Here is a 20,411-nt window from a genome sequence, read left to right as displayed (position 1 = left end):
AAACAGACCTGTGACTCTGTTTTGGCTTTGGGCTCCTCTTAGCTCACTCAGCTCAGGGGCTACTGAAAACCACCTTTGTACCATAGGTTTCTTAGGACTGTGAAGCCAGGTGAGGCAGAAGGCCTCAGTTCGCAGCTTCCTTACTGGGGATGTACTGTCACAGATGGTAGGAGTGGAAGAGAAGCTGCCTTTGCTCTAAGCACTGACTCTTCACTTAGGCCTGCAAATGCCCAGGGGGTAACTAAAAGCAGGATAAAGTTTGGCATCTCCACCTTTCTTCTGTATCTGTCTTCAGATTCCTGCTCAGTTCTGCATGTGTGTTAACCATGTATGGAAGGTTCATCTAAAAACTAGTAGCATAAGGCCTATTTTCCTAACTGCCCCTAAACAAGACGACTTGTAGAGATGTTCGATGATCAAGATTGGGAGCATCCTGTTTCAGACCCATAGAGTGGTGCCTAGAAGTCTTTGGTCGCTGTCCTGCATCTTCCAGGAACTCATCCACGATCAGACTGCCTCCCTAAGCAGGAGCAATCATCCATGGGAACGGAATTGCCTCCTCCCACCATCACAGGTCTGATAGATAAACATCCTGAGCAACGCGTGGAAATTACTCCTCAAGTGATAAAGACTTCTCTGGAGCAACCACACAGGACCAGAACTTGGACTTCCTCTCTTTAAACCTAAAGCTCCTGTTAGTAGCTGCACCTGGAAGACACGGCTGAGATGGTGGATCTCACTCTGCCTTCCCAATACGGCCATTTTGATTAAAGTTAAGATTTTCACTTTACCTTTTGTTTGTTGTTTTTGGCATGGGTAGGCCTCTGGCCTACAACTCTGATAACATTAATTGTGTATAGAAGATATTGCCAAAAAAAAAAAAAATCTTCACACATATCCTAGAGTGCCCCAGGTGCCAGCAAATCTACTGGCTACGTCTTCTGAGAACCAGAGGAGGGGACAGCAAGGTGCAGGAGGGAGAGCAGGGAATGGCTTGCTCTCTCTTGATGCCTTCCTTCACCTCTGGTTAGGTGTGATGGAGAGGGCAAACATAATATCCTGGAAGAGGAGGAGGCAAGGATAGGAGTGTTGGGGCGGCTGTGGGACCAGTGCCTCTCTCCTCAGCAGCTGACTGTGAGGGCAGCCTCTGGCTGCTGTTCCATGTGCCTGGTGTGGACGTCACTGGTGGACCTCTGCAGGCTCACCCCTAGAAAGGTGGGCCCTGCTTTCTAGTCTTTGTAGGGGTGATGGGTGCTCACAGCTGTTGTCTATTCTGACGGGTGGTCCCCAAACTTACCAACTATTAGAAATATATATTTTTGGTACCAGGGATTGAACCCAGGGGTGCTTAATCACTGAGCCACATCCCCAGCCCTTTTTTTATATTTTATTTAGAGACAGCATCTTGCTTAGAGCCTCACTAAGTTACTGAGGCTGGCTTTGAACTCATGATCCTCCTGCCTCAGCCTCCTGATCCACTGGAATTATAGGAGTGTGCCACTGTGCCCAGCTAACTATTAGATATTTTGAATATCACACCTCGTGATATTTATTCAAAATATCTAAAGGGGCTCCCTATGCTGGTCTCCTTGAGTTAGCCACCCGCTCCCACCCCATAAAACCCAGAGCCTTCTCATCAACCTATTCTGACAAGTTGGTTCAAATACTGGTTTTCCCACTGGCTCCCACTCTTCTTCACTCCTTTAACTTGTATCTTAGAATATAAATTGAAGCATGGCTGACCACCCCAATTTACTGTTTGTGGTGGAACTTCAGTTATGTGAGAACCTATTAAGAATCAAGGTAAAAAAATGGCTACTGTTTACTGGGGGCTCTCCAGATGCGTGAAGCAGGCTGAACATTGCACACATCATTTGATTTGTGTCCACACAGACCCATGAAGAAGAGCCTGTTATTATGAGGGGACAGAGCCAGCCTGAGGCAGGTTGAGTAGCTTGCTTGGGGCCACAGGGCATCTGCCCACTCAACCTTGAGGTAGGGTTGTCACAGTGCACCCAGACCAGCCCACTCGAAAGTTCCTTTGGAGGCAGCAGCAGAGGCAGGGCTGCCACTCTGGTGTGGAGGTGAGCCTTGTATACATGACACGGTGGGCACCATACAGAGGATGCAGGTGAGGCTGCATACCTGTGCTTTGGGGCCAGATGCCAGCATGCCTGACCCTCCTCTCTTGGTAACCAAATAACTCAGGTTCACTGTTCTTTGTGCAAAGAACATGTTCTTGGTAAACTTACTCTTGGGGCAAACTTCCTCACACTCTTGCCTGTAAAGTTTACTATGATGACACCATGCACAATTTGGAGAATTATAGAGAAACAAGAGAATGAAAAACTCCATTCACTGTTCAACACTATTAATGTTTTAGAGTTTTTACTTCTAGTTTATTTCTTGTGTGTAGTTCTTTTCTTCTTATTTGAAGCTGTTATGATCATACCATTTATACAATTCTGCATCTTGCTTTTTAAATCCATCATTATTACATAAAACTTTTCCCTGTTATTGCAAACTCTTCAAAAACACCACCGAAGACAGTTGTATAACATTCTATTCAGTTGTATAACATTCTATTCAATGGGCAAACTACAGTTTATTGAACCATGCCCTAACCTTCAACATGATTCTGTAAGTTTAGATTTTCATGTATCAGGTTTTCTCTAAGTAAGGGGGTAGTGTTTGGCAACCTCTGTGCTCTGCGTAACTAGGAATTAAGGTGTTACAGCTGGTCATGTGATTTGAATTTGGCTGTTTGAATCTTTAGACTGAGTTTTAAAGTGTATGAAGGTAGAATGAGAGGGTTCTGTAGACAGTGTCTCTGAATCTTCATAATGCATTTAGTTAAATCTCTTAGGACATCTTTGTGGACAATTATAAAAACATGTAGACAACTACACAATTATGTAAATCCATAACTGGCTGGGGAATGAAACCCAGAGAATGCTAGCTTTTGGGTCAGTGTCACCTGGGGGGAAGTGTCTAGTGGTTTTGAGGCTAGGCCTTTGGCCTAATCTCTTCACACATATTTTAATTAAGATAAGGGTAAAGTTCTGGAAGGCAGGCTTATAAATTATGAAGCTGTAAACGGCAAGATTATGTGATGGAACAAAGTTCCAAAAAGATCTCCTCTGGTTGGAAAATTTGTCTGATGCCAAGAAGATGAAATCTACCAGGGATAAGAGTGAAGAAAATCCTGTAAGTTGGGCTAAAAACCCAACTATATAAATGTAAAACAGAGAATATGGAATTAACAGAGTTTAGTTGGCAACCAGCTTAACGTGAGCCCATCCACGGTGTGACATGTTGCCCCAAACTGATGGGAATGTATGTGAGAGGGAGAGATCACATTCAGGGACAGGAAGCCAGAGTGAAAGGACCAGCAAGGCTTGCTTTTTTATAACAACCTCACAAAAACTGACCAGGGTCTTATGAGAGCTACATCAATGTTTTGCAAAATCAGGGACTAATGACCTCCCACTAGGCCTCTCATCTTAAAGGTCCCACCACCTCTTAACTTCACACCAGGGCCAAGTCTCCAGTACATGAACCCTTGGGGGACACACCACATCTAAGCCATAGCCCTGGCAGAACTCAGGTGCAAAGGGAAGAGGAGCACATTATTCAACATTAAATCCCCCAGGCTTTCCCATTTAATCCCACTGAATAATATTCACGAAGCACGCCACCGGAGATGCAGAGATGAGTGAGCCATCATTTCCTCCAAGGTGCTCATAATCTGCTATCCAAAAATAATCCATTCCACAGAACGTCACCACCATTAAATGTTAGGACTGACTACCTCTGGTCACGACGGAGTACCTGGTACTGGATTTGTCCTCCTGTTATAAGCAACTACAAGCCTGGACAAAACATACATAGCAGGTGTTTTCAGGCACTGGACAACAGGCTCTGCAGGTCCCCGAGAGAAAGGATGGAAGCATGGGAGATGAGCTTCGTGAATCCTAGAGAGGAAGGAGCGTCACAGGGTAGGGGTCCAGAAGTTTGTGCAAGAGGGGTCCCCACAGATCTCTAACTGAAGACTGTGCTGCACACACCCAGTGTGAGACTCTGTCAAGGTCTAGCAAACAGCATCCACATTGGAACTCAACAGAACAGGATATGAGAGGCAGCAGAGTGTTGGGAGAGAGTGGAGTCCCTGCCCAGCCATGGGGGCGACCCTTGATAACACTGCAAGCGCTGAGGTGAAACAGGAGAGAGGCCAAGCCATCAGATTAAGGACCACACTCTCAGGTAAGGACTATGTAGACCTGGCCTATAAAAGCCTTGATAGGACCAGGAGAGTTACTAATAAATTAACTGCCTACCAGAACAAAAATTGATATTCTTCAAAGAAAGACAATATAACTTGGACTCCTTTCAGAGTATCAACTGCAGTGGCTGCAAACAATAAAAAATACTAGAAATGTGGAGGAGTAGAGAAACATGAACCAAATTCAAGGAAAAAAAAAACAGTCAATAGAAAACAGATCCTGATGCATTCAGAGGTTGGAATTAACAGAGTTTAGGCATTATCAGTATGTTTAAGGACTTAAAGAAAAATATGGTCTTAATGAGTAAAAAGATAGGGAATCTAAGCACACAAATGAGAAATATATATATATATATATATATATATATATATATATATATATATATATATATATATATAAACAAATGAAAATTCTAGAACAGAAAAGCATATTATCCAAAATAAAAAATTCACCCAAATGGGTTTAGCAGCAAATTAGAGATGTCAGAAGAAAAGGTCAGTAGAGCTGAAGACAGAAACATAAAAATTGTCCATTCTGAATAAAGAAGAGAAAAAAGACTGGGAAATCTTTGTGTCAACACTAGACTCACTAATACACAAATAACCAGAATCCAGAAGGTAAAGAGAGAAGTGGGGGGGGGGGAGGAATCAATTTATAGATTCAAGAAGTTCACTAAACCTCATACAGGATAAATAAAACTACATCTGGGCACATCACAGTCAAGCTGTTGAAAGTTAAAGATTAAGAGAAAATCCTGAAAGTGGCCAGAGGGGGTGGGGATATTTCATAGAGGGAAATAATGATATGAATAAAAACCAACTTCTCTTTTAAAACAATAGGGATAGAAAATAAAACAATGATTTTTTTTAATACTGAAAGAATAAAAAGTCACACATTCATAATATTATATACAGTTTGGAAATAAACTTCAAAAATAAAGGTACTTTCTAGATGACAAAGAATTTGTCACCAACAAGCCTACGTGAAATACCAGCTCCGCTTTAGCCTCCCTGGCCAGTTGAATGCTTCTTGAAGTCTAGAGCTTCGTCGCTTGCCATCAGAAGTGGCACCTCTGATTGACAAGTGAGTACCAGGTGGGTGAGTAGGCTGGTTTTGAGAGTAAGAAGTTGTCAGGAGGAACATTTAATCAGCTGCTCACCCCCAGGGGAAAACCAGACCTACAGGCACATTTGAAAGAGTGAGTTTTGATTTAAGGGGCAGCCATAAGGCAGGCCAGAAGGCACAGGCACAGGCATGCTAGACCTGATGTCAGAGTGAGGCCCGTGAACAGGCAATCAAGGGCCAGTTTCTGGGAAGCAGAGAACCTCCAGGACCCTGCCTCAGGACTCTGGCTGGGACATCATGATTGTTTGGTGCCTGGGTCGTGCCAGTTGTGAAAGATGTATAACATCATTCCTGGGGTTCAGTGGGTAGCTTCCCGTGGTAGGGGCCTGTGTGCGGTGTTCTCCTGCTCCTGGGGCCTCTTCTTCGGGGAAAGGGGGCACTGAAAGCCAACAAAATGAGCTTTCTAACTCTTCCTGAGTGTCCAGGGACACTTGACTCTCCAGAACAACCTCTGTGCTAATCCTCTAGGCCATATTTTTCCCCTTCATAGTCTTCTACATAGATCTTTTCAGCTCCACTGATTTGGAATAACATGTTTAGCGGCTTAAGAAGAAAGTGACCTTCTAGCTAGCTGGTCCCTTGGCCAGGTGTCCTTCCATGAGCCTGTTTTCTCAGGGCCTCTGTGGGTGGCTGGGCCCCCCATGGTGCCAGCACTATGGACTCTGATCCTATTCTAGGGTCTGGACAAATCCTTCCCCTCCCTGAACCTTGGGGTTTGCCATCTGTCATGCAGAAGCCATCCAAGATACGAGCACATGGACAAGAGGGCGCTGGCACAGACCAGGGGGATGAGTTCTCCTCCTCTGAGGCTCGGTGTCAAGGGAATGTGTGCTTAAAAGGCCCTTTCTGTGCATCTTCTCAGGAAGATGGGGAGGTGATCCTGGCCTCAGAAGTCTCCAAAGGCAGGTGAGTGGCCAGAGAGGGGGAAGTAGGCCCATGAACAGGAGAGACCCACGTGGGAGCTCTGCTCCGCCCTTCTTTGCCTCCTGTGGGCCCTTGAATTATTGAACCATGGTCTCAATAAACTACAGTGATTTACTGAGCCCTCAAACATCCAATCTTCCTGAGCTGTGAAACCAGTGTTTTTGTTTTAAAATAACATCTTAGTGAAGTAATTGACACCAGAACGAAAAAGTATATGTTTTCAAAAATCACTGCTCATACCACCTGACGAGCCGTTAAAACCAAACCTGCGCAGAACCCATACTCCTCTTGGTTTAGGTGCCTGGTTTGTTTAGCTCCCTGCCAAATCTGTGCCCTGGTGGAACAGGCTGTTTCCAAGGTGATGTGACAGGACCTGCAAAGCCATCCTGTGCTCTGAGCTGCACCTTCAGCCATCCTTCCTGGTGAAGGTGCCTGCCTCAACTTCCCCTCGCTAGCTGGGAGGAGCTGGTGTTGCCCACAGTGCCTGGCAGCAGCAAGCTCACGGGCAGCCTCTGCTGTCTGTCCACAGGCAGGCGGCCTGCTGCTTTGGAACACTGGGATCACTGGGAGGCCTGGGGACACAGATGGCCTGTTCCACTTCCTCTCGGATTCAGTGGGTCTGAGAAGGGACTCAGAATCTGCACCTCTAAGGAGTTCCCAAGTGAGCTGAGTCCGCACCTCTGGGACCATAATTTGAGAAGCCCCGAACTAGCTGAGCTTTAAGGAATCCTAATGAGAAATGGCCTCAATAAACTACAGTGATTTACTGAGCTGTGAATGAGGTAAGAAGAAAGGGCTTGGGGCTCAAAGGCAGGCCAGCCCAGCAGCAAGCTCAGACTTACTTGAATGATTCACCCAAAATACAAGCCTCCGGCTGAGCAGATTCTGATGAACCCCTTTCCTCTTCTTTTCCTCCCTGGGTATTTTCCCCCTGCACCCCTGAGAGCAGGTCTGCGGGCAGCCACAGCGAGGCTCTATGGCAGGATAAACAGTGGGCTTTCTCCAGGCCACAGGGATGAGCTCACATAGTCTGGGCCCTCTAACTGCTCTCTGGGGGTTTCCTGACATTTCTTAATTTGCACAGGGCTTAGTGAACTTTTAGTTTCTTTTTTTTTTCTTTTGAGATCACCCACTTTCTAATAGGACCAATTTAAAGAAAAACATGCTTTGATCATTCAGCTGTCTCTTCTTGATAGAAATGACAAGAACTCATCAGTAGGCCTGCTGAGGCGGGCAGAAAGGGTCGCAAACCAGGGCCTCATGACTCATCCCTGAGCCATGATGTCAAGAGTTGGGTCCACATCTCAGTGGAGGGTAAGCTGACCTGCGTGTCTGCCTGGTGTCACCAAGCAAATAGTTCTGTTAGGGATTCTATCCTTTGAACGTCTGAAAGCAATCTGACCTCCACACTTTCATTTGAATCTAACAAGAATTCTAGGAGAGAAGAGGAATGGGAATGACTATCCACATTTGGCAACTAGAACAACTGAGAAGTGAGGCTCCGTGTGCACGGCATGACCTTGAGCAGGGCTACTTCCCCTGTCGGCTTCTTATCTGCAAAGCTCTGGTAGAAGGCGATTCTTCCATCTGCTCAACACAATCCACAAGATCAACAGGGAGCCATGCCACAGCCCCAGTGGTCAGACTCCATGGGGGAAACCAAGATGAACAAGAGACAGCCCTCAAGAATCAAGTGACTGTCCACCTGGGAGAGAACAAATACAGTCACAAATACCCATAAGATGGAGTCAAGAACCATTAGTGTAGAAGACAGAGGCTTCAGCATGGGGAAAAGATATAGGGCAGTTTAGAGGAAGGAGAGATTACTTCCAACCCAGAACCAGGAAGACTTCATTAAGAAGAGTATGCAGGGACAGTCCCCACAACAGGACCCGAGAAGACCTCAGTTCTAGGATTCATCTGCCATAGCCAGCCATGTAAACTCGAGAAAGTCATTTCTGTCCATTTCCCAACGGGCCCTTTGCCCTAAGTGCCTCATAGCATTATGAGGATTAAATGAGAACTGATTTAAATGAACATTGGATAAATAAAATCGCCAACTACAAAGCCCTTTCATCATCACTGGGGAAGAAGAGGGCAGGAAGTTAAAAGCAGAAAGCTTTTGAAGGAGAAGGGGTGGGGGCGGGTGGCACCTGCCAAACCCAGGGCGTGGGGAAGATCTGAGCTCCTCCTGGGTTAGTAACTGGTTCCAATTATTTTTCCTAACCTCCTACAGCTAATTTTCTTGAAGAGAGCCTGACAAGAGTTAAGTCAGAATATCTACATTCCTCTGCATCGGGAAAATGAAAGTCCCCGGGGAAGTGGCAGTGAGAGGCAACAGTGCCAAGCATAACTCTTGTGGACAGTCACTGGAGCCTCGTCTGTCCCTGGCCCCAGCACTGGGCTTGCTGGGTGCTCAGCAAACAGCCATGACATGAATGGATGTGCTCCTTACTGCTTCCCAAGGACTTCTACACTCTGGTCCAACCACAGCCAGAGGGGTAGACAGGGTGTGGACTGCTGTCTCTGTCAAAGATAGGGCAACTGCAGTTCCAGAGGGTCAATGGCCATCCATGTTCAACCTCTCAAGGTCAGAAGGGAGCCCAGAGCCCTGACGCTCATACAGTGGTTCTTTCTCATACTGGGCCAACTCCTAAGAATTTTTACTACAGCAATCTTCACTACAACAAACCATCTTTCCTGACTTAACTGAAGGCCTACTATGTGCCATTATAAGCTCTTTCCCTATAACACTACTAAATCAGCCTTTTGCATCATACTGGGATTCCCATATATACCGCTTATTCCAATGCAAAGTGATTTCTGTGCGTCCCAGATACAAGTGTTGTGGATTCTCTGTTTTTGTTTTTTTTTTTAATCAAATAAAAACTGATTTGGTTGAACCTTTGGTTTGATTGTTTGGAAGGACCATGGAGAAGTGTTCAGACATTAGGAAGACAAGAGAGGGTATGTTTTTGTTATTGTCCTATGTTTGTTTTTACCGTGGACGTTCCTACCTACAAAGTAGGTCTCAGCTGCCAGAGTTGGGGCAGGGGACACACTCAATGTTAAGGTGACAAAATTATTTGTGGCACCACTGACCCAGAGGCAGCTAGGTTGCTTTGGGTTCTGAAATCTGCGGGTGGCACAGGAAACCTGCCTGCCTTGCTGGTGATGCCCTTCCACTGCGGTGGCTACAGGCAGATCGGAGCCTTTCTATGTAGGGAAGAGAACTCAGGAGTGGGCCTAAGAGGGACAGCTGCACGTTCAAGGTCAGAGCCACCTTCACTACTCATGACCCACCCCCATCCTTTGGCTGTTAACAGATTATGGAGCAAGTGCTTCCTAGGGGGTGTTTTCAAGGTACAGGGCTAGGGGTGCAGCTCAGTATTAGGGTGCTCACCCAGCAAATGAAAGGCCCTGGATTCCATCTCCAGGACTGCAAAATTTTCTAAAAATGACAAATTTCAAGGTATAAAGGTTTCAGTAGGAGGCTGAAAACCAGCCTGTTCCTGCATGCTCTGTAGAGAGGTCCCTGGTGATATGCTCACCCCAAGGGGCTCAGAGGTGCCTCAGAGTGGCAGGAATATGGGGTGGGGAAACAGATAAAATGTCAGAGAATTAGCAGCACCTGAAGAAAGAGTGGGTCAGGGAGGCTCAGAAGGTTTGGGCCATGAGAACAAAGGTCAATGTGACATGTGTCCCCACCCATGTGGCCAGGCCAACTCCACTCCCTGCAGCTGGGGACCATTTAGTTATCCAATATGGGGAATATTAATAGAACTATCCTGACCCTTATGGCTTTCCTCTTCCACTGAGGGATGAGGGTGTCACAGAACTCGGGAGGCCTGGAATTAGGTGGCTAATAATGTCTAATGAGCATTAGTTTATCACATTAGCTATATGGGCCCCTGATCCACAGAAGGAGAGAAAATGACAGAATTGGTCTGCTCTGATGAGACAAGTATAAGGCTCATAGGGTGGGAAGCCTCAGGGGGTGTCCTGAGCAGACATCAGGGAGAAGAAGTGGTTATGGGGACAGCAGAGCTAAGGGGATGCTACAGACAAGTTCACCAACCATATGATTTCAAAGCCATAGAATTTGGAGCTAGAAGAAACTTTAGAATTTGTCTAGTCCAACCTTTTACTTGTACAGCCCAGAGTTACTGGTCATGGCCATGTGGCAGAGTTAAGATGAGGAGCAACATCTCCACCAACAACTTTTCAGGCCTGGGAATCTTTCTAGAACCTTCCAGCCTCCCCTCCATACTGACCACAGTCAAGAATCTAAGGACACCCTATGGAACAATGTGCGCGTTCGAAGGGCCACAGGGAGCAGCCATTCAGCCAGACATACCTTGTGGGAATAATGCTGATCCACGATCCTCGCCAACCCGAAATCCCCTATCTTCAGCACGAGGTCCTCTGTGCTGATGAAGATGTTGGCGGGCTTCAGGTCCCTGTGCAGCACGTTGGCAGAGTGGATGTACTTGAGCCCGCGGAGGAGCTGGTACATGAACAGCTTGGCGTGCTCCTCGGTCAGCGTGCCCTGCTCCAGCAGGCGGGCCAGGTCGGTCTCCATGTACTCCTGGACAATGTAGGCCACGCTGAACTTGAACAGCTCGCCCTGAAGGTCAGTGCCCTTGGGTCCCAACACCTCGTACACCTTCACGATGTTGTCATGGTCCAGGCGCCGGATGATCTTGATCTCCCGGAGAGCGTGCTTCATGCTGCGGGCATCGCTCAGGGCGATCTTCTTCACAGCCACCTTCCGGCAGGTGTGGCTGTCTGTGGCTGACAGCACGAGCCCGTTGACCCCAAAACCCAGGGGTTGGAAGTCAACAAAGCGCCCGCCCAGGTCATACCCGTAGACGCTGGCAATGCAGTCTCCTCTCTCGGCCATTGTTGGCTCAGTGGTCTGGAGCTGCCCGTGTGAGGGAGGGGCAGTCAGGAAAGGCCAAGTCCCAGCTGGTGGCCTCCCCAGCACTCCTCATTCTGCCAAGTCCCCCAGCTGAGGGACGCTTTTGCTCCTGGTGAGGTCACTGCCACCAGCCGTCTGGAGGCAAGAGCGGTGCAGGTCCTTGCTCACAGAGATGGACAGCAACGGGCTCAGGCTGCTTTCCTTGCTGGCTCTGGGAGGACTGTCCACCAACTGTTATGCTTCCCAAACCCTCCGTGATGCTTAGAGTGGCTCATGCTTCTTTCAAATCTAGCATCTTAGAAGGAAAATCTGGTATGATTATCTGGAGGGAGGTGATGTTTTTCTGTCACCATGGGTCTCAGTAAAATGTGCAGCGACTCTCCTCTTTGAATCCTTCTCTGTTACGAGCAGCTCTTTCTGGCTGACGTAGGGGAGTCATGAGCTGAGCTGCTTTCCTTCACTTGAGGGTCCCAAGCTCAGCCTCCCTCTGTGTTCTGAGCAGTAGGAAGGGATCCCGTCAATGGGTTCTGGAGGCTTCTAGGGGCTTCCTTCTACTTCTGCCAGCTCCCCTTAGATTCCCAAACCCAAAGTAGCCTGAGGAGTCCTGAGAAAAAAAGCTAGAGAAAGCCAAATGCCTCTGGTGAGCTCTATGCCAGTTTATACCGAAGTCCCAAGTTCAAGGAGAGCTCAGCTGCCAGGCTGGATCCTCCGAAGACTTGGGTGGGCTGCATCCTCTTTCACCCACTCAGCCATGCCACCTTGACCAAGACGATTGTCCTGCATACAGAGGGGCTGCAGGAACGGGGCATCTTTCAGAGCGAGTTGCCTTCCCTGTCAAAGAAACAAGGTTGGGTAAATTTCCACACTCCAGCTTCCAACACCTTCCCACTTGCGTCTTTTGTTAAGCAGCCCAAGTGTTATTTGATCTGTCCAGCCAGCTGAAACACTGCTTGCTCAGGGGATTCCGGCCTCGCACAGCTCAGCCGCCCCTCCTGCTGCGTGTACTGTGCTTCCCGGCAGAGAGGGAAGACGGGCTGATTTGATAAGACCATCAGATGGCATGCCTTTTATGTCAACACCTGCTCCCCCAAGGTTAGCACGCGCAGACCGTGGGTGGCAGTCATCCCTCCTGACCTTTGCAAAATTAATTTGTGACGCTCTCCAAACATATTCCTCAGTGCTAGTTAGGAAGTGTGAGAGTCAAAAGGAACCAGTTGCAGACCGCAAATAAAGGATTGAATCAATGATCTTGTTTTTCTACATGGGTCCCTTTTCTTCCTTCTTTTGCAAATATTCTGTATATTTTTAAGAGCGAATTGGGTGTGGACTGAGATATAATGACACTGGTATTGCTCGCTTTCCATGTAGGTGGCAGAAGCACACATACCAAATTACAAGGAAACTATACTCCCACCCACAAAAAGGAACTCAGCCCAGAAACTAGGGCACAGATTTTCCTGTGCTGTATCAGGTTGAAATCGTGAGCTATATATTCTTTTAGATGACGGGAACCTAGCTCTTCAGTGATGGGTTAAATCCAAGCTTGTCTGCCCCCCTCTGGTGGTCACTGACTCAAATTACAGGCATAGGAACTAAGTAGGGAGAAAAAAACAAAAAACAAAAAGACAAAAAACCCTGCAAACCTAGCAATGTCAATTCAGGACTCTGAACAAAGGCAACATGGTAGGGTTCCAAGAGAGTGGCAGGTTTTCTAAGTTCATAAAATCAATGGACACAGAAAGAACACTGTGTCCAGCTCCAAGGACTGAATGTGGCTGGACTGTTTCTTCTTCATTCTCACAACACTGCAGTCCCTGCTCCCCACCCCCACCATGGGGATACTTCTCCATCTGAACTCTGGGTAACTCTGCAAATGATAAATGAAGCAAAACAACTGTGAACTCAATTGAGGGGCCAAACTCAGGGACACAGATTACTAGAAATAGTAAATAATCAGAGCCTTCCCCCACCCAGGAGTTCTAATGAAGGGAATTTGCCAAGAGTCTAGAACTTGGTGAGCACTCAACAGATGCCACCTGTGATTGCTGTTGTCAAACATTTCCTTACATCTGAATAAAGCGTCCTGACTCTTCTGATGACTCAACTGTTCAGCCACTCTGCTCTGCAGTTTTTGTTGGGCAAAGCAGCAAAATAATCACAGACTTATAGAATTCCAGACTGGGAAGCAATCCTGGTGAACAAGTCCCATGTCCTTAACAGGGAATGGTATTGCCTTTCTTGGCTTATTTGAGTAGGAGTTGCTACTGGCTTTTAGTGGGCAGCATTTGTTGACCATCCTACTAAGCAACCCCATTAGTGAAAAACTGACATCTGCCCCATCATCCCCAAGTGCTAAGAACACCTCTTCCCAGAGACTCAGTGCGCCTCAGCCTATGTTTCCAGCATAGAGAGGGCCAATAAACATGTGATTCATAGATAGACGTTCTCTCTTTTGAGGGCACCTAGCCATTGTGGGCAATAACCACCACTGGGCCACAATCTCCAACAATGCTAGTGAAGTCCTCCTGGCTACCTAACTCAGGGGAACCAGAGAGCCCCCCCCATCCCCTGTTCTACCCGTTTGATTCCTGCAGCCCAAACCAGGGAAGTAAGACTCAATTGCAGCTTCTACCATGTGCCTGGTCTGGTTCCCAAGGGCACAGCAAGGAGAGACAATTCCACATTTTGTTTTATGAGGAGAGACGCCTGAGCCCTCTTCCCTCCCGGCTCCCACTGGGTTGTAAACAGAGAAGGGACCGGGCACCCATGACATCACAAGCCAGCTGGAAGGAGGATTTGTTGGAGATTCGCTGCAATGCAGATAATCTGTGAATAATGAAGAGAGGCTCTGTGTATTTTTAAACTCTCCTTTTCCTCCCATGTGTGGGAGGAACTGTCCTTCTGTGTGTATGTGTCTCTGCATGACCATGAGAATATGCTCTCCCAATATGCTGTCAGCTTGAGTGGGCAGAGAGCATGTCACCCTGGGCTCCATACAGCCCGCCACCTTCCTCCTTAAACTCCTGCCTGGCTTCGCTGCCTGTGCCTTCCCAGTTCCTGAAATGCTCTCCTGCTTTGTCCCCACTTGTTGAAATCCTACCCATGACTCAGAGTCCAAATGAAGTCTCCCTTCCTCTCTGAAGTGTCCATCCCACTTCTCACTGACATCTCCTCCTTTTCTCAGCCTTGGTGTCAATCCCATATTTGACATTTACTATATACTAACCTGGGCTGTTATTTAGCTTTTTATACCTGTTCATCTCCCAACTAAACTTTCGGCTTCACAAATCTAGTGCACAGAGTGGTGCACAGAGAACAACTGTGGATTAGAAAGACCTGCGTACCACGTTTATTGTTATCTCTTCTCAAACCTCTTCATTTTCTCTTTCCTTCTCCAATTCTGCTGTAATGTCTACTGTACTGTAAACCCTTTGCCTTGCTCCACAGGAGAGACGAGAGACAAAATATCTTGTCTCTAAGTCCCGTATTAGCGATTCACTTCTGACATGGTATACCTAGAGTCAGGGGCCATCAATACCCATAGGAGCAGGCTTGCATCTAGATGTGTCCCCGGGGCAGGGGAGCCAGCTCAGCAGCTCTTGGGGCAATGCAGCTGCTTAGAGCAAGACCCAGTCATTCTCCTTTTGGAGGTGGTGGCTCAGATCTGCCTTGAGTCACAGGTGTGATTTCAAACCCAAACAGTTGGCATTCACTGTGGAGACAGAAAGGTCACCTGTTCAGCTACGATCGAAAGACACCAAGCAAGAGGAATGCAAGTGTCTATTGCAAGGGATCCCAGGACTCCACGGCAAGCATCCATATAAAACACAGGAATAGAAATTTCTACCCCCAGACTCCTAACGATGGAGCTTCAGCCCTCAACTGATTTCTCACTGATTTAGCAACAGCTTATTTGATTAATTATTCTCTCACTCACCCAGCCTTTTAACATGTGGAGGCAAATCAGAGACAAGATGATGTGTGCCAACTGTCCCTTTCTGGAATTCCTGGGGTTCTGGTTTACAAATCAGCTTTGGAAAGTCTAAATTTAGACTCACCTCTCTGCCTGCTCAGATCCTCCCAAAGCTCATGCTGTCAACTTTCAGCAGGAAATACGGTCCCCTGTGAGGTGCTGACATTTCACAGACTCTGCTTTCTTTCCTCTCCTGAACACCCAAAAACCAGCAGTAAATTCTCAGGCAGGGCTGATGTTTACAGTTGAATGGGCTGTGCACTGCATAATTCTAGGTGGCGCCATTCACATCACAGTTGGGTCTGACTGATTCCAAGGCTCATGATGCAAATCACTGTAGTCTATGTGAATGAAGTCCTCTGGACCAGGGATCAGTAAACTTTTCTATAAAGGGTCATAGAATAAATATTTTGATCTTTGTAGGACAGGTAGCCTTTGTTACAACTACTCAGAATTGCCTTTGTAACGCAAAAGCAGTCATAGAGAATTCCTAAATTAATAGGCACAGATGTGTTTCAATAAAACTTTATTTACAAACATAGGTGGTGGGCCAGATTTGGCATGGGGGCCTAGTTTGTCAATTCCTGCCCTAAGTTCTATGGGAACATTCTCTATTCTACAGTAACAAAGAGGAGCTGAAGGCTCATGGGGAGAAAGATCTCCTATAAGTTCACAAATGTGATCACACAATGATTCTTGCCTGCAAATCAGCAGTTCTTCCTTTGTTTTGTGGGTCCATACTGTGCTGTGTTGCCAAAAGTTGAACAGGAGTGGTCTTGACCTACTAAATACCAGTAGCACTCCCTAGTCCCTGCGTCACACATTTTCAAAAGTCCTAGAGGGCACTGGCACCTCTCAAACCCATCTCCATTGAAGAATCTAAACCAGTTGAAATAATGCAATTCCCCTTTGGTAGGGACCGGCTCAGGGGTGGCCATGTGATCCAGTTCTTGATAATATTCCTTAAGGGAAAGTCTGTTGGGCAGGAAGGGCTCAGGGAAAACCTTCCTTCTCTGAAGAACAGAAAACCCTCCTTTCTGTCTGTGGATGCAGCTGTAAGGGAAGTGATATTGGTGCCGCAGCAGCCATATTGAGACCCTGTAGGAAAAGGCCTGGGGAGCAAAGCCGGGACACCAGAGTTGACAGATGAGCAAGCAACCTGTTGACAACCCTGGGGAGCTGGTCCATGCCTGCAACTACCTACCTCCAGCTTTCTTGCCAAGAGAAATTGTCAGGTCTCTGTGAGTCAGCAGAGAGTGCAAATGCTCAATGAAATTAGTGATGCCACCCACCCTGGGCTGCATTTCCCTTACACCAGTTTCCTTGAGAACATGCCTGTGGGGATGTCACCAAGAGAGAAACAGGAGGACCCTGTTGTCTTTATCTCCCTGGGTGAAGGCTAAAGGAAAGCAGCAGACAGCAGAAGAAAGATCCGATCCTGGGGGTGGGGTGGGGGGTGCTTCCTTGTGGAAGACTCGACTCTTTCAGGCTTTGTGCTGATTTTTCTTTCCAACATTACGTAACCAGCCAGGGAGAACAAAGACTTCCCAGGGCTCCCAACACTAAAATAGCAGGGAGAGAAATTCTGGCTGTCTCATCGGAGCTCCGGCCCCTACATGGGCAAAGCTGGGGAAGGGGAGCAGTCTGGTCCCCGCATGTGAAGTCTGGGAGCTGGTCATCACAGGGACAACACCGGCTGCCCAGAGGGACCTGCAGAGCCCACAGGCTGGGAATCCAGCCTCTGTTGAGAGGGCGCGGGGAGGTGGGGTGCACGAGAGGGCTTCAGTCCTGCTGATCTGAGATGACATCTACCTTTGACCTTTGCAGATTCAAGGTGAAACTTCTCATTCCCTCTCTTGAAAGGCAAGAAACTTGGGATAGCCCAAGATGGCCGTTTCTTTTAAAATCTAATTCAGAGCAATTCTGACTTCAGCAGCTAATCAGGCTGGGCCCCTTGTGGGGGCTGGCTTTGTTGAGCTGCTCTGCAGAGAGGCTTCCCAAAGGTCCAGCCTGCATCTTTAATCCTTAGCACTTGCTTCAGCACCTGCAGAGCAGAGCCCACAGGGCACTGTGAGCCCACGTTGACATACCATTGTGGGAAAGCAAAGGGTCCCTGCCCTGGAGGAGCTCAGCATTCGGACCTGATCTTTCCCGCCAAACTTTGGAGCCCCTCAGTAGGACCCCTGACTCCCTACCTGCAGGGTGAGCCCATGGCAGGGTCACTAAAGAGTCTTGTCTGTGGCCACAGGAGTCAGTATTGTGTCTTATTTATTTATTTAAGGTGCTGAGCATTTAACCCAGTGAACTACATACCTTACCCTTTTGATTTTAACACAGGGCCTTGCTAAGTTGTTGAGACTGGCCTCCAACTTTCGATCCTCCTGTCTCAGCCTCCCTAGTCGCTGGGGCTATAGGCATGCATCCTCACACCCAATCCAGCACTCTGTTACTTTTAGACCAAAAATGGCAAATGTGTGTCATATGTACTACTGCCAACCCATCTGTGCCTATGGCAGACATTGAGAACCATCACTCTCTCTATCCTGATGAGCCAGGAAAATCAGAATCCTTCTCAAACCGCACTCCTTAGAGAAGACCGATGCTGGTCGCGGGGCTGGTGCTCAGGTAGCCTGGCTGCGTTCCTGCCTTGACTCTGACCTCTGCTCTGTTGCTGCTGGTCTTTCCTTGTTTCTGGCACTGTGCCAGCCTTGCTCCCCTGCACACGGTCCGACTCAGACAGCACTGACCAGGGCCTACTAGGTGCCCGCATAGTCACATGCATTTAAGGATGGCTGACCTGGCCCTTCACAGAAGCACGGTGAGGAGGTCACTGTTCCCACTCCATGAATACACGCAGCACAGAGCCTGGTCACAGAGCTGCTCCAATCCCCTCCTCCTCTTCCTCTGCAAACAGTCAGAGTGACCGTTCAAGGTCACACACTATGAAGTGGTGGAGCCCGGTCCTGATCCAGGCTCGGTTCCAACACCAGTACACTCTCTCAGGGAGGTGCCGCTTAGGGAGTGCTCCCAGCCTGGCCACCTAGGAGTGCTTACGTTTGTTTCCTAGTTTTCCTAGTTCCTTGGAGAAGGAACTTAGTTCACTTTAGGGAGTGACTTCCTTCCTGGGTGACTCCAGACTCTGAACCCAGAGTCACACAAGATGTACTTCAGTCCATTGCAAATGTCCTGCCCTCCGCTGCCTCTGCACCTTCACATATCTGTTCCTTTTGTCAAAAGCTTCCCCTCCTCTTTACCTGGCTGCTTCTTACCCACCCCTTAGGTCTTAGCTTAATGTCCCTTCCTCCTGGAAGCCTCCCCAGACTAGCTTACTTGTTTGGGCTGAGTTCCTCTGGTCCCTCTCTATTATAGCCTCGGTTGCTAGTGTTCAATGTTCCCAGAAACTCGGTGAGGGAGGTGGGACTTCTTTATCTTGTGCCTCATCTATTCCCAGTGCCTAATCCCTAATGGACTCACTAATAAATAATTACACCATGCACAAGGCCCTGGGTTCAATCCCCAGCACCACTAATAAATAATAATAACAACAACAACAACAACAACTGAGCAGAGAAAACGCATCCTGAGAAGCCCCACGCTGCAGGCAACCATCCATTCAAATATGGAATACTTTTCTCCTCCCCACAAGGGAAGCCAAGAAACACGAGAATTTCACAAGTCTTATCTGATTCAAATCCTGGATTCAATCCTTTAAGGTTCATAGAGTTCTCGACTTCCCACCGGGCACGCCAGACCATTATCCAGCGAATGTGTGCACTGGGTGATCTCCTGCTATTCCCAGGGAGGCTGATCACGTACAGAGGTGGTGCTCACAGACCAAAGAATCATTCCTAGAGCAGAAAAAAGCTTTCCTTCTCCTGGCGATTGCATCTCCCTGTTCACAAGCTGCAGAAGCGGTGCTTTGACAGCTTGAGTGACAGCAGCAATCCCTGGCCCACATGGGGCTGTCACAGCAGAGGAGAGCTGGAGCCAGAAAGCCTGGGTTTGCCCTGCTGCTGCTGTGAGCTCTCCAGCCAAGAGCTCATCTCTGGGAAGTGGGAATAGCCCCTTCCTCACCAGGACAAGGAAATGGGCTGGTGGTACAAATGCACCACCCAAAGTAGACACATAAGTTGGAGGTGACAGTCAGGACTTCAGCTCAACTTTATCAACATTGACAACTTGCCTAACAATAGCCACTGACCCTAGGAGATCAGAAGGGTTCCCCTTTCTCAGGGCTCCCCTTTCTCGAGGGCATGGCTCGACACTCCAACAGGGAGTAGGCTTCTCACAGTGAGCAGTATTGACCCCCCAGTCACTGTGTGTGTATGTGTGTTGAGCCTCATTTGGAGGGAAGTGACCAGGTTTCAGATGAGGAGGTCCCCAGGGGCAGGAAGACAAGGGGCAGGCACAGGAGGCTCTGCTGCCTGGGAGGGGAGTGGAGGCAGGAGCCTGGAGGGAACTTTGGGTTAATTACCTTGACCTTCTCTTCCAGAACATGCTGAGACATGTGACCTAGAACAGTGTGCCTAGGTAGAAATCTACCAAGAATCACCACCTGACTAAGCAAGTCCATTCTGGCAATGCCACTTGCTCTGTTCTAACCCATGAACTCTGTCGCCATGTGTCTGGTGCCCTGGGCCTCTGTCCTCTGGGAGCATCTCCTGCACTGGAAGGTTATTACCCAGAGTCAGAACCATGTGCCAGAGAAGCACATCCCGGGGCATGACCTACTGGAAGGAGACTTGGGGCTCTGTGCTTGCATTAACCTTGGCTCCTTTGCTGGAGCAGGAGGGCTACCAGGGAACACCACTAGCCTCTTGGGAACAGTGCGTCCCCTGAAAGCCTGGGAGGCATTCTACACACACACACACAGGCCTCTCCATCTGGATGGTCAAGGCCCCATGGGAAGTCATCAGACTCTACTGCATACGGAATAGGAGGAGGGAAGTGACCAGCTGTCAGATTCGGCGGGAGGAAAACACAAGGCAGGCACAGGAGGCTCTGCTGCCTGGGACAGGGTGGAGGGAGGGCAGAAGAGAAAGCAAGAGAGCAAGCAGACCAGGGAGGTGGGCCGCGGCCCCAACCTACTGCAGGTTCTTAGGTAAAGGAAATCGAAAATCAGCTTAATGTGACACTGGGTTTCCTGCCCTGGACATGTGCATTCTTAGCTGGTTTTGGTTTTGTT

At 48.1% G+C, this 20,411-nt stretch overlaps 1 protein-coding gene across 7 annotated transcripts in view; it reads right to left on the bottom strand.

Annotated features, from left to right (window-relative positions):
- Nucleotides 1-20,411, bottom strand: part of Mapk4 (mitogen-activated protein kinase 4) — a 166,118-nt gene that overhangs the window by 40,567 nt on the left and 105,140 nt on the right. For 6 of the 7 annotated variants that reach the window (XR_006846191.2, XM_058571329.1, XM_046419498.2 and 3 more), the window contains exon 2: nt 10,690-12,084. Coding sequence is in view for 6 of the 7 variants with exons in the window: in XM_058571329.1 (XP_058427312.1) it covers nt 10,690-11,235 (546 nt within the window). In the remaining variant the exon portion in view is untranslated. Of the gene's footprint in view, nt 1-10,689; nt 12,085-15,311; nt 15,551-20,411 lie in introns of those variants that run through there. The other variant, XM_058571332.1, reaches the window with a different exon arrangement.

This window comes from Marmota monax, unplaced genomic scaffold (genome assembly GCF_021218885.2).
Source record: "Marmota monax isolate L192 unplaced genomic scaffold, Marmota_monax_Labrador192_F-V1.1 WCK01_AAM20220418_F8-fsc00088, whole genome shotgun sequence".
NCBI lineage: Eukaryota > Metazoa > Chordata > Mammalia > Rodentia > Sciuridae > Marmota > Marmota monax.
The sequence above is the reverse complement of the archived record's forward strand: the minus strand, read 5'-3'. Positions and strand labels throughout refer to the sequence as shown.